The sequence below is a fragment of the Styela clava genome, chromosome 1 (genome assembly GCF_964204865.1).
Source record: "Styela clava chromosome 1, kaStyClav1.hap1.2, whole genome shotgun sequence".
In the NCBI taxonomy this organism is placed as follows: Eukaryota; Metazoa; Chordata; class Ascidiacea; order Stolidobranchia; family Styelidae; genus Styela; species Styela clava.
In genome coordinates this window covers 4,893,159-4,916,235 of record NC_135250.1, presented here as the reverse complement: position 1 = coordinate 4,916,235, position 23,077 = coordinate 4,893,159, and the positions used below count along the sequence as shown (strand labels likewise).

At 35.4% G+C, this 23,077-nt stretch overlaps 3 protein-coding genes across 7 annotated transcripts in view; 2 read left to right on the top strand and 1 right to left on the bottom strand.

Annotated features, from left to right (window-relative positions):
• The window catches only part of LOC120346940 (myoferlin-like), a 39,144-nt gene extending 28,782 nt beyond the window's left edge, over positions 1–10,362 (top strand). For all 3 annotated transcript variants that reach the window (XM_078116936.1, XM_078116947.1, XM_078116942.1), the window contains 12 exons: positions 824–913; positions 1,981–2,138; positions 3,051–3,221; positions 3,894–4,050; positions 4,330–4,458; positions 4,734–4,822; positions 5,369–5,515; positions 6,041–6,231; positions 6,691–6,875; positions 7,712–7,821; positions 8,298–8,445; positions 9,471–10,362. In XM_078116936.1, coding sequence (XP_077973062.1) covers positions 824–913; positions 1,981–2,138; positions 3,051–3,221; positions 3,894–4,050; positions 4,330–4,458; positions 4,734–4,822; positions 5,369–5,515; positions 6,041–6,231; positions 6,691–6,875; positions 7,712–7,821; positions 8,298–8,445; positions 9,471–9,506 — 1,611 coding nt within the window. In that variant the 3' untranslated portion in view covers positions 9,507–10,362. The remainder of the gene's footprint in view (positions 1–823; positions 914–1,980; positions 2,139–3,050; positions 3,222–3,893; positions 4,051–4,329; positions 4,459–4,733; positions 4,823–5,368; positions 5,516–6,040; positions 6,232–6,690; positions 6,876–7,711; positions 7,822–8,297; positions 8,446–9,470) is intronic.
• Positions 10,363–11,301: 939 nt separating this feature from the next.
• On the top strand, positions 11,302–15,592 carry LOC120348420 (lectin-like). Of its 3 annotated transcripts, none has more exons than XM_078116994.1 (6): positions 11,302–11,369; positions 11,492–11,629; positions 12,135–12,209; positions 12,772–12,810; positions 13,349–13,493; positions 13,929–15,592. In XM_078116994.1, the coding sequence occupies exons 2-6, from the start codon at positions 11,566–11,568 to the stop codon at positions 14,173–14,175; spliced, it is 570 nt and encodes a 189-aa protein (XP_077973120.1). In that variant the 5' UTR covers positions 11,302–11,369; positions 11,492–11,565; the 3' UTR covers positions 14,176–15,592. The 3 variants fall into 3 exon arrangements, with proteins under 3 accessions (XP_077973120.1, XP_077973114.1, XP_077973121.1); XM_078116988.1 differs by having other exon boundaries at positions 11,317–11,373; XM_078116995.1 differs by lacking the exon at positions 12,135–12,209 and having other exon boundaries at positions 11,317–11,373.
• LOC120341437 (uncharacterized) lies at positions 15,420–21,206 on the bottom strand. Its single transcript, XM_078116983.1, has 7 exons — positions 20,963–21,206; positions 19,923–19,990; positions 19,278–19,293; positions 18,487–18,570; positions 17,788–17,886; positions 17,112–17,259; positions 15,420–16,594 (listed from the first exon to the last, which is right to left on the bottom strand). Exons 1-7 carry the CDS (start codon positions 21,027–21,029, stop codon positions 16,471–16,473), a joined length of 606 nt encoding a protein of 201 aa, XP_077973109.1. The 5' UTR covers positions 21,030–21,206; the 3' UTR covers positions 15,420–16,470.
• Between the last annotated feature and the right edge of the window lie 1,871 nt (positions 21,207–23,077).

Below are 23,077 nucleotides of genomic sequence, written 5' to 3'. Positions count from 1 at the left end.
GTTTAAGTATTTTTACTTCATTTGATACATCTGTGAGGGTCAAAACAATATATGGTATTTGCAATTTAAAAAAATTGAGGACTCTAAGGTCATCCTATATTTCGTTGTTTATGCAAAAGCGACACAGCTGCCTAAAAGTTCATAACAGGTTGGAATATGTGTGTCAAAACCATACATAAATCAGGTTAGAGATATTTAACGAAATTGAGTGGACGACGGAGGGTTAAATAAACACCAGTTTCTAACTGTGACAGTGAGTTATTGCTGGTAATCCAATATACAGCGTCAAAAGTAAGCAATAAGGATGGATATACATGGTTCTTATCCGGCGCTCTAGAAGTGTGTGTACCACTATGGAGGTAATTAATTTTGTTCGGCCATTTTACATCAAGTTGTGTATAGGGACTGAAATCTATGGGCAGGGGGTATATTCACTTGGCTAACACAGACAGTCCCCGAACTTGTAATAGAACTAAAATAAGGAAAATCGGAATAAAATCATGGCCTAACCCTAACTTGGTACACATACTACGAAAGTACCCCTAATCCTACAAAAAGTTCAAGTACTAAATGGAAATGCACATGAAGGGTCGCCAGTAAATTTGCTCAGAGGTCAATCTCCCTCACCGCTAAGTGAGTGCGCGTGATTTTACTTAGGGCAAATTTTCATATAAAGCTCGAAAGCAACTGTTCGCTGTAAAAAACGTCGTTATTTTCGAAAGCAAGAAAACCTAAAAAACCGTAACCTTTCTCGTTCAAAAGTATTATAGCAATAACATATGATTCAATAAATTTAAAAATATACATATATATTGATTTATAGGCCGCCGTATACATGTACCCACTGCCTGATGATCCAGGAGATCCAATGCCAGAGAAGATATTCAAGAACCCGCCTTCAACAGATACTGTGGTAAGGTTGTAATCATTTAAACTTTATTCGGTACTCCTGAAGTTTGCTCACCAAGATGTCGAACAACCTGAACCCTAACCCGTACACAACCTGAGTTCAGGTTGTGCGCCATCTTGGTGCGCATACTTCAGGAGGTCCCTTCATTCATTTGTGTGAATGTGCCCGAGAGACATTTGGCTACTGCAACCAAAGCAGTTTCATATGCCTTAGGTCGAGGGTGTGCAACCTGCAGCCTGCGGGCCAAATTCGGCCCACTAGTAAAATTTGTGAGGCCCGCGAAACGAGTTTTTAATTTAGTTCAATCTGGTATGTGCAAGTAATTCCAATTTCTTTGCGTTGCAAAGCTTATACCCGAGTCCAATTTATTACCTATGCCTATGACGTTACAATGCTCTAACAGATAGCTTGAGCGAAGTGAAAACCCATGTCACAAGATAAATACCAACATTTTGGTGACTGCAACTACTATGGAGCCTATGCTAAATAAAGGTGCGGCCCGTGATTTCACCTAGTTGGCCCTCCTGTATTGAAGGTTGCACACCCCTGCCTTAGGTCACTGCAGCCTTTGAGGCAGCAGTCAGCCTTTGGTCTTTCATATACTCTATTCGCTACTGGGTTTGCATCTCAAGTTACGACTTATCTCTGGTTCAAATCCCATGCTCAATCTCAACCAAGGTGTAATAAATTGAATATGAAATACCGAACTAGAAAGATTAGTTTCTTCCAAATAATTAATAAAAGCTCCTTATACATTTCGTTACATGTCTGCTTGTATAGGGCCACAGTAAGAAAGGCGTTACTGATTGTAGAAAAATATTGGCGCTCCAGAAGTGTATGTACCAATATGGAGGTAACTAATTTTGTTCGCCTACTTTACATCAAGTTGTGTAAAGGTACTGAAATCTATGGGCAGGGGGTATATTCACTTGGCTAACACAGACAGACCCTGAACTCGTAATAGAACCAAAATAAGGAAAATCGGAATAAAATTATGGCCGAACCCTAACCTGGTACAAACACTATGAGAGTACCATATTTATTTTTATTATGTTCACAAAAAATTTCAGGAGGTCAAAGTTCGTGTTTACGTTGTAAGGGCATTTGATCTTTCTCCGCAAGATTACAACGGACTTGCAGATCCTTATTTGAAAATCAAAGTAGGGAAGAAACGAATTCTAGATCGTCCAAACTACATTCCGAATACACTGAACCCTACATTTGGAAGGTATGTTCAGCCTGCAGGCAATTTGATAAATAATACACGAAAATGTAGAAATAATGTTTACTTTATGGTGTGCATTGTGGATGATTATTGAGGGATGAGGACAACAATGACGCAGAATTTAAAGGCATTTTTGTCATCCGTGGGATGCGAAAATATGTCAAATATTAAGTGTATAGTCCCCATTATAGCAAGTTGAATAAATCAAAAATATAAGCAGATAAAAATACCTTGAGCTGCTTTAATTAAATAAACATTCAACTCTTTCAAAAAGGAATAATATTTGGAATGGGATTCTCCAATCAATAATTTAAACAGAAACTCTACGTTTTTTTTTTTTTAATTTTCAATTACGTTCAAGCAAGCATGACAGCGAACACGATTATTTTTGCCAACAACTCGCTTTTTGCAATTTTATTGGGTTCTTTAATGATGTTCCTAGGTTAATGGACAGCAAACAGGAAAGTATGCTTTTACCGACGTCCCACATATATATAATACCACCCTTTGAGTGACACTCGGGTTGCCTAAATGTATCTTATTTCCACCTTTTGTTAGTATTCTATGTTTGACCTTTTACCTCAGTACAATATAATGTTAGACTTCCTTGTAGGTGACGCTGCTCGATAACCATTACTGGTTTATCGTGTCTTTCTTCATCGTGAAATGCATTTTTTATCTTTTCCTGTTCCGTATATATACAACGTGTATTTTCAGCCCTTGTAAAAATAAACTGCGCTCCCGTAGTATGTGCACCAAGATGGCGCACAACCTGAACCCTAACCTGGTACACATACTATGTTCAGGCGCCATCTTGGTGCACATACTACGGGAGTAACAAATAAACTACTAACTTATTTATAGTTTACACACTCTTCGCGAAATTTTTGTCATTTTAAAAACAATGCATTACAGAATGTTCGAGCTGGATTTAATTCTTCCATTTGAGAAAGACTTGTACGTTGAAGTCTTCGATTGGGATCTTATAGGCACGGACGACAAAGTCGGGGAAACCATCATTGATTTGGAAAATCGATATCTTAGTAAATTTAAGGCTTGGTGTGGATTACCGAAATCATATTGCACGTAAGTTGTAACTTGTAATTTTTATAGAGTGTTGGTCGATAAAAACACCAAAAAATCATTAATAACATTTTGCAGGGGTCACCTCATTGTTTTATTGATCTACATTTACACGATGCAAACTTTGCTTGTGTTTGCTTTTATAAATGTTTGGCCCACAGCCTGGAGCGCGGAGATACGTTTATTAACAATTCGCGAGGGCCATTAGCGAAGTATATTGTTATTGCTGGTTCTCTGCTCTAGAAGACCCTTATTCTCAGTCGATCTGTCTGTCTGTGTATCTGTCTATTTAGAATTAGATGTAGCATCTAAACGGCTGCATCTACCGGGACAAAATTTTTCATGTGGTTTGTCCTGTCACCCTAGTAATGTGCGTTTCATGGAGAGTCCAGATTTAAGTTTCCTTTTCAAGGCAACAACGAAAAAATACGCCGATTATTATGAAATTTCCAATTTTTTTACACTTTATCGCAGTTTTCTCATAAAACCAAAATTGGAATTCCAGGAACGCTATTTTGTTATTATATTTAATTAGTGTGGTAAAAGCAAACTATAACACAATTCAACACAGCAACTCGTTTTGAAAATGATGGACGACAACGAATAAACTACTATTGCAATTTTAAGTGTTTATGTGATGCTTTTATTTACATATAATTTTTATGAATGACATAGTACTGGACTTAATCAATGGAGGGATCAAATGACGCCGAAGGAATGGTTAATCCAAAGAGCAAAAGAACTTGGAGTTGACGAACCTGTTTGGAATGGAAACACTTCTGTTTTATTCAACAAAAAGAAATACATGCTCGACACTTTCGAAAGGAAACTGGTTTGTATGAATTTAAAACTAAGAAGTATGTGTACCAATATGGAGGTAACTAATTTTGTTCGCCTACTTTACATCATGTTGTGTAAATGGACGGAAGCCTACGAGCAGGGGGTATAGTAACTTGGCCAACACAGACAGTCCTGAACTCGTAATAAAACCAAAATAAGGAAAATCGGAATAAAATTATGGCTTAACCTTAACCTGGTACACATCTACGGGAGTACCAATTTATGTTCTCTTTACAAGATTCTCGTCTCAAATGCATTTCTTATATATCAGATTCCATGCAAAGACTGGGGTCCGGCAGATCAACGTCTTGCACTTCATGTATTACGGACAATGCCTCATGTTACAGAGCATGTTGAAACGAGACCTCTGTTTTCAGATACAATGCCAGGCATTGAACAGGTGTGGTTCGGACACATTTACCGTTTTTTTTCGTGTTTAAAATGTTGATGAGAAATGAAGGATTTTATGTGAATCATAATAAAATCTGGCATCATTACTGACATAGTTTAACATACCTAGTAATTTGTTCTCTAATAACTAGAATCATAGCCATAGCCAAGTTCAAATAGGTATCAATATTCATAGCAATAACGTGAAGTTGCGTTTTGAATTAATCAACTTAATTTCTGTATATTTATCTACCTTTAACTATCGTTATTTTATTACTTTAACAGGGGAGGTTACAGCTATGGGTTGATATGTTTCCAAAAGACTATGGTGAGCCTGAAAACCCGTTCGATATAACGCCAAGGAAAGCAACCGAGTGAGCTTATAGATTTGTTGTGTCATCTTGATATTATAACATGAAAATTTAAGGTTTAGACAAAGAACATACCGTAGAGATATGTTCTAGGTCAGTGGTTCTTAAACTTTTCAAGTCGCGCCCCCTTTTTGAATTTGTCAAGTCTAGCATTCTACCTCAAAAATAACTAGTTGACAATATGCTACAAATACCAGATAATAAGTATATTTAATACTTAATAAAGTATGTTTTATGCAAAAAACATGTTGAAAATACCTGAAATGAATAAAAATTTTTGAAATGTAAATATCCGAAATAAGGCGGGCAGGATCAAATGCATCAAGTATGTTTATTTTCAATTATGGGTCGCGTCTTGTCATTTGAGAACCACTATTCCAGATAGAATATAATTTTTGTGCAAAGCATCTGAGATTACTGAGAATTTCGGGAGCGCCCAATCATGTACAAACAGAAATTTTAGTGTTGAATAAATCTTTTTCATATTCGAAAAAGTGATTACGAAATTTGTAAAACTTATGACTTTTTTACGGGTCACTCGTAATACAGATATTATGTTCGAGTTATTATATGGAACTGCAGTGAAATACCTATGATGGACACCTCGGTTTTTGGCGAAAAGATGACAGACATATATGTAAAAGCATGGATCGGGGGAATGGAACATAAAATGCAGAAAACTGACATTCATTACAGGTAAGGTAATCCTTTATTTTTAAAATTAGTGATCCAACCCCGTCGTTAGATAAAAACGCCTGCTTAATGCTTATGTTGTATATTATTAGTGTTACATCGCCTCTGCGTTTAAAAAGCGATTTAATCCAAATCCAAAATTATATTTAGACGCCATTTTATTTACCCTTTTAGAAACAAAATGATATAGTAGAAGGCCCAATGCATTCGAATATTGTTAATCACGTCAGCATTGTACATTCATTAACCGACGGTTTTAGATTTCCTTTCAATCCAGGCTATGCACAATCAATCACTGGAGGAAATGAAATCTTGCCGATTCAGTATTGCCAAGCCAATTTCACGCATCCTTGGTGAAATTATTTGAGGCTATGGTATTCAAATTACGGCTGCAAATGTTCTAACCTCTAGACCACGACGAGCCTGTTTCAAATATAACACATATCCAATGCATGAAGTTTCGAAACGAAATGAATTTAGTGATCAAACAGCTTAGTCCATCAAATTCAACCAACGATTTTTTACTAGGTCTTTAGACGGTACGGGAATGTTTAATTGGAGAATGATATTTCCGATCGACTATTTACTTCAAGAACGAGCAGCTGTTATATCCAAAAAAGAAGGATTTTTCAGTCTCGATAAAACGACAACTAAGGTCGCTCCTACCCTTTATCTACAAGTATGGGACAACGATTTGTTCGGACCAAATGAATATATTAGTAAGTTGATTGAAGTTTTTTTATGCGGCGCTAATTCTTGTCTTCCGCCCCTGGCAAAGCCCTGTATAAGACCATCAACAGATACTATTTATGAAATGTTTGGCAGCCTCATGCGCCCTGGTTATGTTGCTCGATGACCAGTGCCACCTCCCACCACCCTGATATGAAATTTTATCTTTTTTTTTACATTCTGTAAGTACACAACGTGTGTTTTCTGTGTTGTGGGAAAATGAATGATTAATCTGTATAACTTGCCAGTCATCATATATATATATATATTTATAGCGTTTGTACAATCAATACATATACATTATTGAAACCAACTCCATTTTCTGGCAACCCTAGAAATATGTACAAAAAACTGGTTTTGCGTGTAAAATTTATTTATTTATTTTTTTCTAGTTGGTGTACAACATTATCGGTGTTTTTCCTAATCTTGCTTTGGTATTTGTCTTTTAGGTGAAATTACTCTTCCGCTGAACAAAACTCCAAAATGTACCAGATTCAGTAAATTTGCTACAATAAAAAATATTCCTGATTTGCAAGGAAATTGTTCTGTTGCGTTAGTCGACATGTTTGATCAGAAGATGTTGAAAGGCTGGTGGCCTTTGTATGCGATGAAAGAGGGGGGGAGAGTCCAAGCAGTAAGTATGAGTGCCTGATAGAGACCGATACAAATTTGGGTACCAAACTCCGATAATACTCCATATAGGATGAAATTTATATATTTATTCCGAAGGCCGAAAAGGCAGCTTAATCAGATGGCAAACAACGGCCTCCTACCAGTCCGGTCCGGTTACCAGTCTATGTCGAATATGGGAAAAGTGTGCCATTTTCTATTTTTTCGGACGCCTGGACTATTCCTATCGCATAGCACAACGCTGTACCTAATTTATTGAGAAGGCTCAAGACATTGAGTCGACTCGCACCCGGTCATCTAAATGAAATAATTAGGGGTCGCATCAAATAACCACAAGTAATACCTAACCCGACTCGACTCTCTGAAGACAGTACTCCCGTAGTATGTGTACCAGGTTAGGGTTAGTCCATAATTTTATTTCGATTTCCCTTATTTTAGTTCTAATACGAGTTCAGATACTGTTTGTGTTAGCTAAGTGAATAGACCCCCTTGCCCATATAGGTTTCAGTCCCTTTACAAAACTTGATGTAAAGTAGGCGAACAAAATTATTTACCTCCAAATTGGTACACATACTTCTGTAGCGCCCGGAACACCTGTGACTCAATTTAACTTGTGACTCAGGGTTTCGGGATTTGTACCCAACACTGGTACTTATTTTAATGTAAAAGTAATTTTCATTCGTACATTTAGAGTAAACTACTTGTCTTGGGTGTAGCTGAAAACTTTCTTTGCAAAAATGCGATTTACAATATTGCCTTGGCATAGATCGGTATGGGTAATTCAAACAATTGATTGAATTTGAATTTTTGTTAACTTCAAAAATTCCATCATTCTTAAAGGGCAAGATAGAGATGTCCATCGAAGTTTTAACCAGAGAAGAACATGACGAAAGACCAGCCGCAAAAGCAAGAGACGAACCGAATGCAAATCCAAAACTCGATCCTCCTAAGTGAGTAATGTACATATAATGCCAATCACAAGTAAAGTAATAAATAGTACACAAAGGTCCTTGGACTTCCAAGGGCTCACAGGAAGATTTTCATGAGCTGTGAGCTTCGAATGCATAGTTTAATTGACTTACACAAACAATTATATACTTTATATATTAATTACTCACTTTATATTTTATTAAACGTCTCTTAAATTTCAAAGAAACGTTAATACGGTATGTTCTTGGGTATCTCATATATGAGAAAAGTTTTCGACAAAGCCCGTCTTATATACAAAGTGGAGGCAGTTTCTTTAAAAAAAATGAGGAGCATTATCTCCATTCTCCATTATATAGACTTCTTGTACATAAACCATATTGACCAGCTTTTTTTAAAGAAGTCCACAACTTTTGGACGAATCATCAGAAGGAGTCATTTCACTGAAAAGGTGGAAACTACTGTCTCAGGAAGTCTTATCAATTACTTTCCCTTTTAGGCGTCCAGCAACTTCATTTGCTTGGTGGTCATCACCGTGGAAATCATTTCGCTATATTATCTGGAAAAGATATGGATGCATCATTATTACTATACTGTTGGTTGTTCTTCTCATCTTATTCCTAGCTTTATTTATTTACACGTTTCCGGTAAGTTGGTATGAAATTTATTGTAGTGTCTGTGTAGTATATAATGAATTTTTTTTTCCAGACAATTTCGAACAAAATTTTAATATGCCTATATTATTCCTCTGTTGCACCTCATAAAATCAAGTTTTGAAGAGAATATGCGAGGGTTAAAATAGATTCGAAAATCAATGCTATAATCCCGGTATTACAGTTTAAGTATTTTTTTTCTAATACTAAACGTATGACAAGCTGTTGGCTGTAGATATTTTTATTTCATCCAATTGGCAACTTTCAGCGGAGTATTTTTGCCTGTGTAATAGCTTTTGAGTCTATTATAACCAGAACACGAATCTTTTCAAAATTGAAACTAGACTTGTATAAATAAGCCTGAAATCAACCATTTGCTGTTTTGTATTTATTTTTCCATAATACAAGGTCGCATTTTGTGTTCATAAAATTCAAATTCAAAGAATATATTATAAGAGGTTAATTCTGACATGGGCAAACTACGGCCCGCGAGCCAAATCCGGCCCGTTGGGCAATTCAATCTGGCCCGTCTGCATCAACCCACCAAGTGTTTAAAGCAACGATCATGATGATGCTGCCACAACCAAACTAAAACCAAATTTTTATTTTTTATGTAAAAATAGCTCAAGAAAATTGTTGAAAGTACGAATAATATTAGTTTTGGCACGACACTTATTGTTTTCCACTTTTGCTTTTGTAAAACTTTAAATATTGTTCCTAAAGAGTAACTTTTACGTTACACTTACATGGCCCGCCAGTCTAGGTGGGCCAAATTTTTGGCCCCTGGTCCAAAAACCGTGCCCACCCCTGGTAGAGGAAAATTTGTTAAAAGGGGTTTGCAAGGTTTTGACGCTCATTCAAGTCTCAACATTCAATCTGGCGAACATCGAGGATCTATGAAGATTATGCTTTTATGGTTTGCATGAATGACAAATTTTCCTACTTTGGTATTTAATCCCAAATGAGCAGATTTATCTCCATACATGAAATACTGAAATAAAATATTACACTTTTCACAGGGTTCGTTTACATCTTGGTTTCTGGGTAAATTCTGAAAAAAGAAAAGAATACAAAAACTGAAGATACGATATTTATGTCATCTGGTTGACATAAATACCGTCTCGGAGAGATGATCAATGGAGACCTTGTCACTAGGAGTATGAACCCGCGAGGTGCACCATGACGATTCTAAGAAAATTCGCCGCAGAAAGTTTCGCCCTAGGGAATCTCGCCGCAGGAAATTTTGCCGCATAGGAAAAATCGCCGCATGAAAAATCGTCGCAAGAGCATTTACAGCAAAATGCTTATGCGGTGATTTTTCATGCGGCGATTTTTCCTACACGGTTAGATTTCCTATAGCGAAATTTCCTACGGAGAATTTTCCGGACATGCACCATGACAATGTTTATAACTGTTTTCCATCCACTCGCAATGGTGAAAGCACCTTTTGGCATGAAGTGATGATGGCATGAAAAAACTGTCCTGGCATGATGTGTCTAAACGGCATTTACAAGAAATCTAATGCCACCATTTAGTGTAGCCATCTATCTACCTATCGAACACGGAGGTACATAAATTGAAGACGCATTTTCACCGAATAACAGATTAACATGTTGTTTATATTTATTTGGTAATACATAGAGATTATTATTAATAGAGTTTAATTTTATTTTAGCTAATATTTGAATGCAAGTGTGTTATTTTGAACTTCTTATCGAATAAGTTAGCAGAATTTATAGTTCGCAAAATTTTCGAGATCATAATATTGCATATAGTTTTTATCTATTAGAGAGGTTTGCGAAATAAATGGAAATGAAAGCATGTTAAAGTGTACATTTCCTAACGCTGGTGTTCGCTACCAGAGTTAAGTTTACCTTTGGGAGAAATGAAATAAATGGCTTTACAGAGCAGGGTCTGGAGTGAATTATTTGCGTATAAACAGGTAATTGTTGGATGTTTTCTGTTATATCGTAGTACAATAGTTCATTAAAAACAAGTACCCATATAATTTCGAGTTTATGTTTGTTAAACAGTAATTATAAAACAACAAGATGATCCAAACACTCGGGAATGCTGACGCTATTTCTAACTTCCTAGTGTGTGATCATCGCCTAATTCAACAATGAGAAATTGACATAAGCACTATTTTAACTTTATTTCAATTCGTTACAGCCCGTCGCGTGATAATTATTTGTTAAAAAAAATTCAAACGATCACTGCACAATTTACGTCATTAAATCATTAAGTTTCAGGAAACGAGCACTTTTTCCGTTTTGGTAAACCCTGGTAAACCCTAGCATCAGATTTTTCATAATATAATCATTGCTAATGGAATAGAAATGCAAAAATTACCCAAAAATCTAACTTGCGTATGTCTGTTGTTTTCGAATTTAATTAAACGGTACTCCTGAAGTATGCGCACCAAGATGTCGCATAACCTGAACCATAACCTGGTACACAACCTAAGTTCAGGTTGTGCGCCATCTTGGTGCGCATACTTCAGGAGGTCCAATTGAACTCCACACGAACTAGTTCATCGTTACTCAAAAAAGTACGTACCGGTATATTGGAATGTGTTTCAGTCAATTTCCATTTCGTGATAAACCCCTTTACTACACGTGTATCAAACATGGCGGATATTCGGTTCCTACCCAGCCAATATGCCAGCTTTACTCATTGTGACTCGTGATAACAAAACAACAATGGTTTACTGATTGTAATGATTTCCGTGTAAATGTAGTAAGTTTTTATTTAGCATGATCTGAACATGAACAGTATATATACTATCTAAAAATATTATTCCTGATCTATACTTCCGTTATATATACACAAATTGGGGATGAATTCATACAGTCTGCTTGTGACAGTGTTCACAAGCGGTGTAGCTTTCCACGACTCTCATCAGAGGAAAACTTCAGGCAGGTATCGACTGTGTTACGCTTTACCAGAATAAGAAAAATAAAATCAATTTACATAGATATTGTAAAAATATGCTTATGTGACTCAAATTAATTTCTATCAATACCCGCTTTCATTGCAGTGTCGGCTTTACTTCGATTTGGGCGTTGAAACGCTACTTACAGAAGTAAATTAGATTGAAAAGTTATTGAGAAAATGAATCTCTACATTATAGAAACGCTTTGCCTTTTCATCATCAATACTTCGTTGGCTGCAGGAGGTAATTTTTCAATTTTTAGATATATATATATTTTTTTCATATTATTGTGATAAGTAAGCACGAGTGGGCGTGATGACCTACCGGTTAAGCGTTAGATTCAACTATGTTGGCATCGCAGATCCCCACCTCACCCACCCAGTGCGTAATAAAGTGGGAACTCTATGGCAAACCAGATATATTACTGTCTTTACCCGTCATTCGTGGCGCTCCAGAGGTATGTGTACCAATATGGAGATAACTAATTTTATTTGCCTACTTTTCTTCAAGTTGTACAAAGGGAATGAAACCCATGGGCAGGGGGTATATTCACTTGGCTAACATAGGTAGTCCCAAACTCGTAATGAAACTAAAACAAGAAAAATCGGAATAAAATTATGGGCTAACCCTAACCCGGTACATACACTACGGGATTACCTTGTTCGGAGCAGTGAATGCACCGTATAAAAATTGGGAATTTTCTGGGCCATTTCAAATCTAAATACGTATTGTGCGCATTTATGTTCAGGTGGTCATTGTTATACAAAATGGGAGAATGGACGCTGGGTTTCAGTTGGAGACTGTAACAATCCCAGTGCTGAAGTTAATTTTGTATTTCAATTAGATTTTGATCATTATGAGTGGCGGTGTTAAATTAAAAAGGTTGCGAATATTTTTATTCCAGGAACTAGGGGCATGCCGAATTTTTAATATTGATGCCTCTTATACCTAAATTTGAAAATATGTCGGGGGAAAAATAAGGTATATATATAGTTGTTATACATGGGTATGGTCAAGTGAATGGGAATGTATGAATTATTAATTTAATCATCAAACTATTCAACAAACTGACCCCTCCAACGTTATGCCCGATGACGCTACACCTATGGCCCTTCCCTGGTCACACTTCTGCACCTTCATGTTGAACGTTCAAGAAACGGGGTATTACAATAAATAAAGACTTCTTTCTATATATAAGTGAAAATTTGATTATCATAACATACAGTGATTAAATATTTACAACAGTTTCAACCCAATATTGCGAAACTCGAAAAAAAATATTTTGAGAACTTGAAAAACACATATATTTTTGATTGTTCAACTTTTTCATTAAAACACTTTGGTGAATATGTCTTCAAACTTCAAACTTCTACCTTTATGTATAGACGTTCTGGGACAACTGAGAAAAAGTGTCAAAGCAAAAGGTGAACTATTTATCTCATTTTGAATCGAACTAATTCTGAGACTGTTTTCAATATATTTTACCAAGAAATCGAATCATGAAAATGTTATAAATTTATTATCACAAGCGAAGAGCGTATGACGTATAGAAACAATTGAATACACAATTGCTATAATATGTAAATTGAACCCAAGATGTGTAACATGCGACACAGTCAAGTCTGACGCTTTAACCCCTCGCAGCGCTAAACACACTTTGGGAGGCTATCTAGCCTACAGTTTAGTAAGGAAGTTTTACAAATATTAGACGATGTAAATAAAACATTACGCGCAAACCAACTGTATTACCATAAAATCTGCACATGCATAAGTTGAGTTTAACTCTTCTCGCACAGAATTATACTCACGGGATTCGAACCTGCGAAACCGTATAGGGCTAATAGTGATGCAACGGCGTTTTCTCAATCTTAGTACGCTACGCTCAACGCTAAGACGAATAATTTGTAATATCAATAAAAGAAACATCTACATATCATAGTTCTTTTTTCATATTTTAAACAGAACTCAAAACCTGGTATCGAGCAAGCAACGGTTTCTACTACAAACTATTCAACGATCAAGTCAATTACGCAACAGCAAAATCAAACTGCCAGAAACGAGGAGCGGATCTGGCATCTGCTGGAGTTAGAGACTCTACCATCCGCAGGTGATTGAAAAATTTAAACTTGAATATTTTCAAACTATCAGTTGGGTTTACGGGAGTCTAATTAGCTTTTCTTGCTTTATGCCTTTGTGCAAGTGCGTATTTTCTGGAGTCAAAAGATGTTTTCGACTTCATTTATTCGTAACATTTGTGTGAGATAAGCATTGTGAGTTTTAGTTACCATTATTATCCATCAGATGCGCAGCAGACGAAGTTTTGAGTCATACATTATTTTTTTTGGGGAAAATACAAAAATGTTTAATTAACTATTGACTTAGAACATCGCGCAATGAAGCTTATCAGGAGGGTGTAGATGAGAAAGCAACATTGAACACAAGCAAAAATATCTACTTTCCCTTACCTGCTCTACCTCGTCGGTGGATCCGTATATGTACGGAAATAAGTTAACTATGTTAATCTGTTGTTTTTTTGATGCAGAGAAATAATGCCATTGATCAAAGCTGGCAACGATTCTACTTGGATTGGTTTAAGCAAATTTGAAGGTAAATTCATCTGGGGTGATGACGTGATTTCAACTCCAATTAATACGGATTGGCATGAAGGAGAGCCAAATAATTTGGGAGGTGACGAAGACTGTGTACATTTTTGGCCTGAGAATAAATGGCATTTGAACGATCTAGCGTGCAACAGAGACATGAAATATATATGCGAGGCACGTGCTTAAAATACTTGATTCTGTTGTTATTCTCATTTCTTTTGTGATTGGCTGATTTTTTGGTACTCCCGTTGTATGTAAACCAAGATTGCGGACACCGGAACATAGCGTGTTAGGTTAGGGTTGGGCCAAGATTTTATGCCGATTTAAGTGTTTTTTTTTTCAATGTCATTTCATGTTCTTCGTTATTAGACAAAATCAGGAATTCAGTATTTGCATTTTCATGCAAATTTATTTTTGAGTTTTTTTCGTTTCTCAATTATTATTTATATCTTTATTGAATTCAGGAAGGAAGGAAGGGTTTTTGCATATGTATCTCGTTTATAACTCACTGAAAAATTTGGATTGTAATGAATTATTAGACAAATCTATCTAATCATGGATTAAATATTTGCATTTTAATCATTTTCGTGAGAATTGATTTTGCATTTCTTTGTTATTGAATTTAGACAATTGAGGATTTTTGCATTTTGTTTGACTAGACAAATATTTTTGAACTAGATTTCAATATTTGCCATATGTACAACAGTACCATATGTATGATTAGTAAATTATTCGAATTGGTTCGGACGACCATTTCGAATTGTTTTTTCGGCCGCCAAAGTTGAGATGAATTCCCCGAATTTTTTTTTATTAGAGCCATACTTTTACAATGCATTTTGTTTCTTTATTTAATAGAGAGTTATTGGTAAATCATGTTTTTTTTGTATGTAAAAACGTAGCGAACTGTTTCAGTGATGGATTCTAAGTTTTCAGTAATTTATGTGTCTGGAGTACCAATTGAAATAAAAAAGTCTCACACAATTACATATTTCCCAAGTATGCGAGATTCGATTTGATTAGAAAACAATATTCGATTCGATTCTTAAATTCTAAAATAGCCAGCCCTACTGACAAGTAGACCAATAAAATCACTGTTGTCCTGTCCATTCTGAAAAATGCATAAATTTATTCTCGTTCTTTCTTTAACTGTGCTCGTTTTTGTGAAATCCCTGATTTAATTGATTTATTGATTGATTTTCGACATGCTTCACATGCTTCTCTCTTATATACAAAACAAATTTATTTCCATATTCCAGTAATGTTTATTTATTCAGAATACAAATAGTATTCCACTTTGAAATGTAAAATATAAAGTAGTTATGTATAGACTTATAGATTATTGTTATATATACGCATATATTTGATTAAATATGGAATCAAAAAATAAGCAAGAGAAATGAAAAGCATAAGTTTATATATCAAACCTGCAATACAGAACAAATATATACAAAATAATTACAAAAATGTGATGAAGTAACAAACATGAATATAAATGGGATTAAATATTGTGTATATAGCATAAAATTATGAATATAAAACTTTCAACAAATTATGTGTCAATCTTTCTAAATGTAACTGAAACGCCATTTCGACAAGTTGCAATCCAGCATTGTGAATTGTGATACGAATTGATTTAAACCTTGCTATGATTTGTTGAAAAATGGTGTTAAATATAAGAGACCAATGATATCAGGTTGATATTGGGCTTGATTTTGATAAATTCTGTTATTTCAACTTTCGAGCCTTTCAGTGCTAATGTTTACGCATCTTAGCCAGGTCTGTGGTATTACTGCGCAAGATGGCGTTTGAAAACGGAACAAATTCTATGTCATTATGAATCTTATATATTTTATAAAAAAAAAGGTCTGAGACACAAAAAGCTATATTTTGACATAGAAATAAAATGCTATTATTTGTTGGAATGTTCTCGTACGCGAACAATCAATTAGATTTGAGAATAGGTATATTGCGATTATTTCCAAGGCTGGTTATCGTCTAACTCAGGGGTGGGCAAGGTTTTTGGACCAGGGGCAACCTAAACCGGCTGGCCATGGAACGTGACGTAAAAAGTTACATTTTATGGAAAAAATTTACAGTGTTTGAAAAGCAAAGGTGGAAAACAATAAGCCTCATGCCAAAACTACATTTAATCTCAACAATGTTTTTTTTAGATGAAACATCAAAATTTTGTTTTAGTTTGGTTGTGGCAGCATCAGGCGGGCCAAATCGAGTTGCCCATTGGGCCGGATTTGACCCTTGACCTTAAGTTACGTTACTATATACGTCTCCAGCTATGGTGTGGTAGACCTCACGCTATAACAAATCTTTAATTGGAATCTCATTCACTGATCCCATTTAAGATTTTTCACAAATATAATATTGGAACAATGAACATGGGACGTCATTTAACTTCCAATTCATGTAACGACTGAACTCGCCACAATCTTCGTTTTTTCTATGGTCGTCTGGTTGTCCAGCATTTCAATTTGTATTCTCTCTTGTTGAATTCACGCCATCAGCCCAAACAAATCTTCCTTCTTGTTCAATGTAATCAAGACCAACCCAAGTCCTTTTTCCTCCTGACTTCACCATTTGAAGAATTTTGCTGCAATAATGTTTATATATAATTCAAATAATTTAGTCAAACAATTAAAATCCTTGATGAAATGAAGTAAATCCTTTGGCATCACTTTTCAAAAATGCTCTTCAAAAATCAGAAATGTTATGAAATGTTTAAATTTTGCAAAATATCTCTTATACTCAAAAATAATAAGGTAGTTTGCATATTGAATTTTTACAACTCACTATCCACAAGGATATGGCGGAAATTCACAATTTATGTCGATTCCGGTCTGAAAACGATTCGGCTTCGACTCTAGTTTCGAGAAAAATCAACATTTATTAATGCTTTGCTAATAACATAAGCTTTGGCGTATGCAATCTTCCATTGATTCCTACGGAAAATTCTGGGTTTTGACTACGATTCCAAAACCCGAAAAGTTTAAAAATCCGACGGCGGCTCCATTCTCATAATTATTTGAGATCCCAATGTATTTTAAATTCTAAGCACTACATATGCCAAGTGATATGTCTACTTGATGTTTTTAAAAATAGCATCTAACCTGCGGACGGTAGCATTCCTTACTCCCACTGATGCAAGATCGGCTCCTAACTTTTGACAATTTGCTTTAGCAGTCGCGTAGTTGACTGGGTTGCGAAATAGTTTGTAATAATAATTGTTGCTTGATTTATTCCATGTCTTAAGGTCGTCTGTACATATATGGGGAAATAGATTCAATATGATACAAATTTTTATTTTATTTTGATGGTCAGACGAGTATGGCGAATAATCGTACTAGATTGGACAAAAAGAAGCTGTAAGCGGAGGGGGATATTGATTTGACTGAATAAATTCCTGACGCCAAGAAGGGGATTTACCAAAAGTGTGAGATTTTAGAAAAACATGCCAAGACATTTTGAGTTTTAGCACTTGTTTTGGCAGTGGTTGAAGGTGTTTTTTTCGGATGGGCGCTTTCCGCAAAAATTAAATATAACTAATGTGTTTACAGGATAAGGACCCTCGACCCGAAATTGATAGGGTAAAATATTGTTCATTCTATTTTTCTATTTGAATTTTTTTAGCCTTCTGATTTCTTTAACAAAAAAAAAAAACGGAGGTCGACGGGTGCCTTCTTAAACTAGAAAAATGCACAAACATATAATGTACACAAAATCCAATTCAATTCTTGATGGACTGCCAGCACCTAAATATATATGAAGTAAACATATATATTATACCAGTAGTTGATTTTTCTGTTGTCATTTCAGCATGAGTGGTTTCCATCTGTGAAGAAGTAGCTGCTGTCTCACTTAGTTGAGGATCGATAGATTGAAGAACTGTAAAATATAAATAATCATTCGCCGATCATAAAGCAAGACTAGTGGGCCTATATGTGTGTGTGTGTGTGTGTGTGTGTGTATTGTTTGAGTTGAAGAGCTCATTGTTCGAAAAGTAGGCCCTACCCCGTATTGTAGTTTTTAAACGGGAAAGTTACCATTTTGGTAAATATTCGAGTAGTTAAAAATGAGTTCGATAAAATGGCTTCTTACTATGACTGTGTCATACAACATATTAACTGAAATGATGCAACCGACCATCAAGTCGAAATATCTGAAAACAAATAACTGGCTAACTAATATCATACCCGACATGGACAGGACGAGAGACCGTGGTACGGCCTTTGATTAAGCCAACTAATCGACTTTCCTGTTCCTAAAGGTAAACAGGACAATCCTATTCTTCATGTCTCGCGTCAATCTCAATTCTACATTATATTTCATTATTGTCTCACTAACTAATGACACCTCTGAGTGAGTGCTCGGAACCTTGCATTGAGCGAATTTCCTTATGTGAAAAACAAAATAGAATTCCCAGGTTCATGGGAGAAAGTAATGAATACTGGAGCAAAAATAAGTGAAGACAAATACAACAATAACCTGTTGTGATTTCATATTCTTCTGCATTTGTCGATAGTTTCTCTTCCAAGTAGCGTTGTAGGTCAAGATTGTTTCTTAATTTTTCTGCACAAAATTTATATTTTTAAAATGGTTTTAAAGTATTTATTCGTTGGATTACTTTATCGACATTCGATGAAAACTGCATTAGTAGTATTACCTGGCTAGAAACTTACGGAATTTAGGCATCAACAACTTTTCTGAGTAAATTAACATAGCACTTTAGAAGTTGTAGCCTATATTCTTTTATCTCATTTTGAATTATTTGAATTGTTTTTGTAATTCGATTTCAGAAGAATGCTCAAAACAAATTAATATCAATGATACCTAATGGATATTAATCTGCGTTATTGTGAAGTTTCAAACATGTCAAGCTTTTAAATATTAACGATAAAAAATATAGGGTTTGTTGGTGCTCCCGAAGTATGTGTACCAAGATGGCGCACAACCTGAACATAGTATGTGTACCAGGTTAGGGTTCAGGTTTTGCGTCATCTTGGTACAAATACTGCCGGAGCGCCGATTTGTTAGCCTACCGCATAGCCTGTTTAAACTTGTTAAGTCAAACTTCCTGTATCTGTTTCACGTCTACGCTGAAGCGAACCAATACTTTCTTTGGAGGTAGCGTTGTATTATCATCCCAGATTTATTAAATAAGTTAAGGTGATTAAAAAGGCAGTTTCTAATTAAATAGAATGCGGAGATTTATTCGCCCCACTCTGTAGAAGACCGATTTTCATTTTCGTTTCCAAAATAATATGTTTTACACTTACTTTTCAGATCAGCAACCTGAGAAGAAAGAAAATCGAAGTGTTAGAATATAATAAATTTGTGATACAATTACAATCTAAGTTTTTTTAATCTAAACCTATAATATTGTTTGGGAAATACCATTTCGATTACATCTTTTCGTGGGCTAATATCGTTAATTAGATTTTGCTTGACTTTGTCTTAACGATAACGATGAAACAATACGATCGAAATATAAGTTCAGAAAAATTCTTGGAGTTCACACAGGCGAAAAATTGCTTCTCCTATTAAGTGCCAACCAAGCCTATCGGTTACTAATTTTCTGTAGTTAGGGTTAGGCTAAATGGTTATTATTTTTATATTTTTAACATTTCTTATAGGCTTCCAGTTTCATCGCAAATTTTGTACAATTGCGCCCCGAGTGGTTTCTTGTTGGTCACGTGATCTTTACGCTCAATCGCTTTCGACGCGCGAACGTAAACAATCGACATGAAGCCGAAGGAGGTGCTAACGTTAGTCTCCTTCCTGCTGTGTTCGGTATGTACTTGGGTCTTTTATTATTTTCTAGTTATTGTATCAGTATTGATATATTGTTGCCGTATTTTTTACTACTGTATCATTGCATAAAAGACCTAGTATGAAAGTATATTGCATAATGCTACGCTCACCGAGGAAAAGTTTATTTGAAAAGTCTTCTTGCCTCTGTCCTCAGTACAGGAGGGTTCGTTCGAGTTTCCTGAATGATAAAATATAATACGAGCTAATTATAAAAATATTGTGATATTAAATCGGAATTTCCAGTGTCTAAATAAATTCTGACCATAAAAATTGATTCCTGCAATTAAAATACAATAACAATGAACGCTTCTATCATGAGCTACACATGGTAATTGTTGACAAAAGTGTGAATAGACATTGTTCTATCGAAAGAGGTGAGAACTCCATCTAAGGACCTCCTTAGCATTTATTTTCAAATTTCAACGCTTGTATTCTTCAACTACAAACTCTTTTTCAAATGAAGGTTTATGTTACTACAACATTTGAAAAAAGCATACCTGAAAGTTTAGTTAAAAGCGGTAAATGAGAAGTATACATTGAAGTTTTATAAAAAGCAGAAACCGCTAATGAGTGTATGACATGGTGGGTGGAAAATAATACACAAAAACGAGTCTCTGTAAGTTGGTACATATTAAAGTTCGAATGTTGAGTCAACTTTGTGACCTATGAAACGCAATAGCGGATGTCGTCCCCGTTAAGATTGGCATTTTATAAGCTGTCACTGTATTGCGCTTTGTATGTGACGCATTGGTATTTCTGCTATTTTTGGTCTGTAAAATTCCAATACAATGAAGATATCGAAAAAAAACGAATACAAATGTTCAACCTATGGCCACTATTATATAATTCAATGTATTACAACATTTTTATTGGAACGGAACAACAATGAAATTCCGGAGACTCGAGGAACTCTTGTACCATTCACAGAACACTTGTGGAACACATTTTATATACCAGTGTATTTATATTTAAACAATATTCATTTCATAATACAGACTATCGGAACTGAAAGTAAACTAGTGAAACCCTGGACTGTACTGGTGGAACCCTAATTTAATGCTACTGATATTACCATTTTATAACTAGGAAAACGGTAATCAATACTTCAAGGTACAAGAAAGTTTTAAAGTTTACCAGATCAAACTCATACCATTGACACGGCTGTTTGTAGTTTGTAAAAGTAAAATCAGAAGAAATATTTCGATCCCAGCCTTCATGTTGAAGAAACAACTTTTTACCAGTTTCGATGGTAAATCATTAGACGAGTGATTCTCGAACTTCCCTGATTCGCGCGCGATACTCTTCAAAAGACTGTCAGCCCTTGTGCTTCATTAAAACACCTAGATTTGCTAATAACACGCTTCTATCAGTCGTTTTTCATACTACTAAACAATACTACTAAAAACAATAGAGCAAAGAAATAAAGTCAAAATTGGAGACAGATCACTGCCAATTTACTTTAAATCAATATAGTCACCGCCTATCGTACATAGTGAAGGCGCGTTTGTGGCTTCTATAGAAACGCTCATAGCCCCTTAGGTAGGCCGAGTCTCTGTTAAAAAACATCTAGCATAAGACAATAAACAAGGCTTTTTTTTTTACACTCCAAATTATTTCAATTTTTACTCGATTGTTTTGGATTCAACGTAATTAAATAATCTCTACGTCGGGTACGTCATATTCCCCTTTTATGGCACTAATCTTGATCCAGAATTTCACCTCAAGTCGCAATATACAAGGATTCACTATTATAAAACTACTCCCAGTACACACGTAAGCTGAGCTGTAGTTTAATTCTTATGCTGGTTAGGCGTAACACAATTGAAACATGCTTATCAGACTTCAGATCTCAATCCTAGACTAAAGTTTTCTTCTGGTAAGACATTAAGCCATGGAAAGCTACACCGCTTGCGAACATTGTCACAGACGGTGTGAATAGGCTATCTAATGAGTTTATACATAACGGAAGTATAGATCAAGAATATTTTTGTAGATCATATATATATACAGTTCATATTCAAATCATACCAAATGGAGACTTACTCAATCAGCAGACACGGAAATCATTACAACCTACCATTCGTGTGTTTTGTTGAGTCATATTGGCTGGGTAGCAACCGAATATTCGCCATGTTTGATACGAGGGTAGTGGAAGAAAATTTTGAACTCTCATGTGTCAGTTTTCATACAATGAACTGCTTCTGCGTTACTTGGAGGCTCATTTTTATATATAATTGTATATAAAGATAAGTTCAGTCATTTTTATCGGAGAATATTTGATATGATCCTAAAGTTCTCGACATTTAAATCCCGAGAAATCGACTTATTACAAAATGGATATTGATTGAAGCACATTCCAATTAGGGCTGGGCATATCGAATCGAAAATTATCGAACCGGTTCAGACGGGAGTTTCGAATCACCGATAAAGGGTTGAGGTAAATTCCTTATTTTTTTTTTATCGAAGCCATGCTTTAACAACGTAATTTCGGAATATGACTCTTTTCTTTCTTGTGAGATATTGATGAAACATGTCACATACAGTTGAAAATCTTCGAGATTCATTTCGAAAAAAATATTCGATTCTGAAATCATCAGGTTTTCAAAAATGCCTAGCACTAATTCCAATATACATTTTGGGCAACGAACAAGGAGCTTCCAAGTCATTTTCCTTGATTCAATTACGGCTCTATCTTCGAATATTCGTTGGCAAGAAACGGCAGACGTCATCAATATTACTTTTTAATTTTTGTTTTCCACTCGTTCAAAGACTCAGATTGTGGACAAAAGCCCCTTGCTCGATTACCAGTAGAACTGGTCATGTCGAATCAAATAGTAAATTATTCGAATTTGTTCAGACATAAATTTGGAATCGCCGCCATTTTTTTTTCTGTCTGCCAAAGGTCGAGGTGAATTCTTCAATTTTCTTTATTGAAGTCATATTTTCGGACATGACTCGTTTTTGCTATAGTTAGTTATAGCTGAAACATGTTTCTCAGTTTATCTTCGGAGTCTCGCAAACTAGAATGGTGGCGAAAATCATAATATATATGCTAAGGCTTACGTGAACCTCACTCCGTGCTGTTTATTTATCAGCTGAACCGAATTTAGCGAATATGAGTGTTTAGCATAACAGAGGAAAATCAGGCGGAGATGAAAAAGAAGAGTTGACCTTTTGCAATTTTTCGATAGTCATACATGTTCACAAACTTTAAATAGCATAAAGTACACATTGGCGATCACAGAAATGAGTTTTCTTCGAAAGA

Coding starts and splice junctions, on each gene's coding strand:
- LOC120348420 (XM_078116994.1), top strand. CDS start 11,566: ATGAATCTCTACATTATAGAAACGCTTTGCCTTTTCATCATCAATACT. Junction 12,811..13,348: donor AAAAAGTGTCAAAGCAAAAG/GTGAACTATTTA, acceptor TATTTTAAACAG/AACTCAAAACCTGGTATCGA. Junction 13,494..13,928: donor AGAGACTCTACCATCCGCAG/GTGATTGAAAAA, acceptor TTTTTGATGCAG/AGAAATAATGCCATTGATCA.
- LOC120341437 (XM_078116983.1), bottom strand. CDS start 21,029: ATGAAGGCTGGGATCGAAATATTTCTTCTGATTTTACTTTTACAAACT. Junction 19,991..20,962: donor TACAAACAGCCGTGTCAATG/GTATGAGTTTGA, acceptor TTTATCATTCAG/GAAACTCGAACGAACCCTCC. Junction 17,887..18,486: donor AGAATATGAAATCACAACAG/GTTATTGTTGTA, acceptor TATATTTTACAG/TTCTTCAATCTATCGATCCT.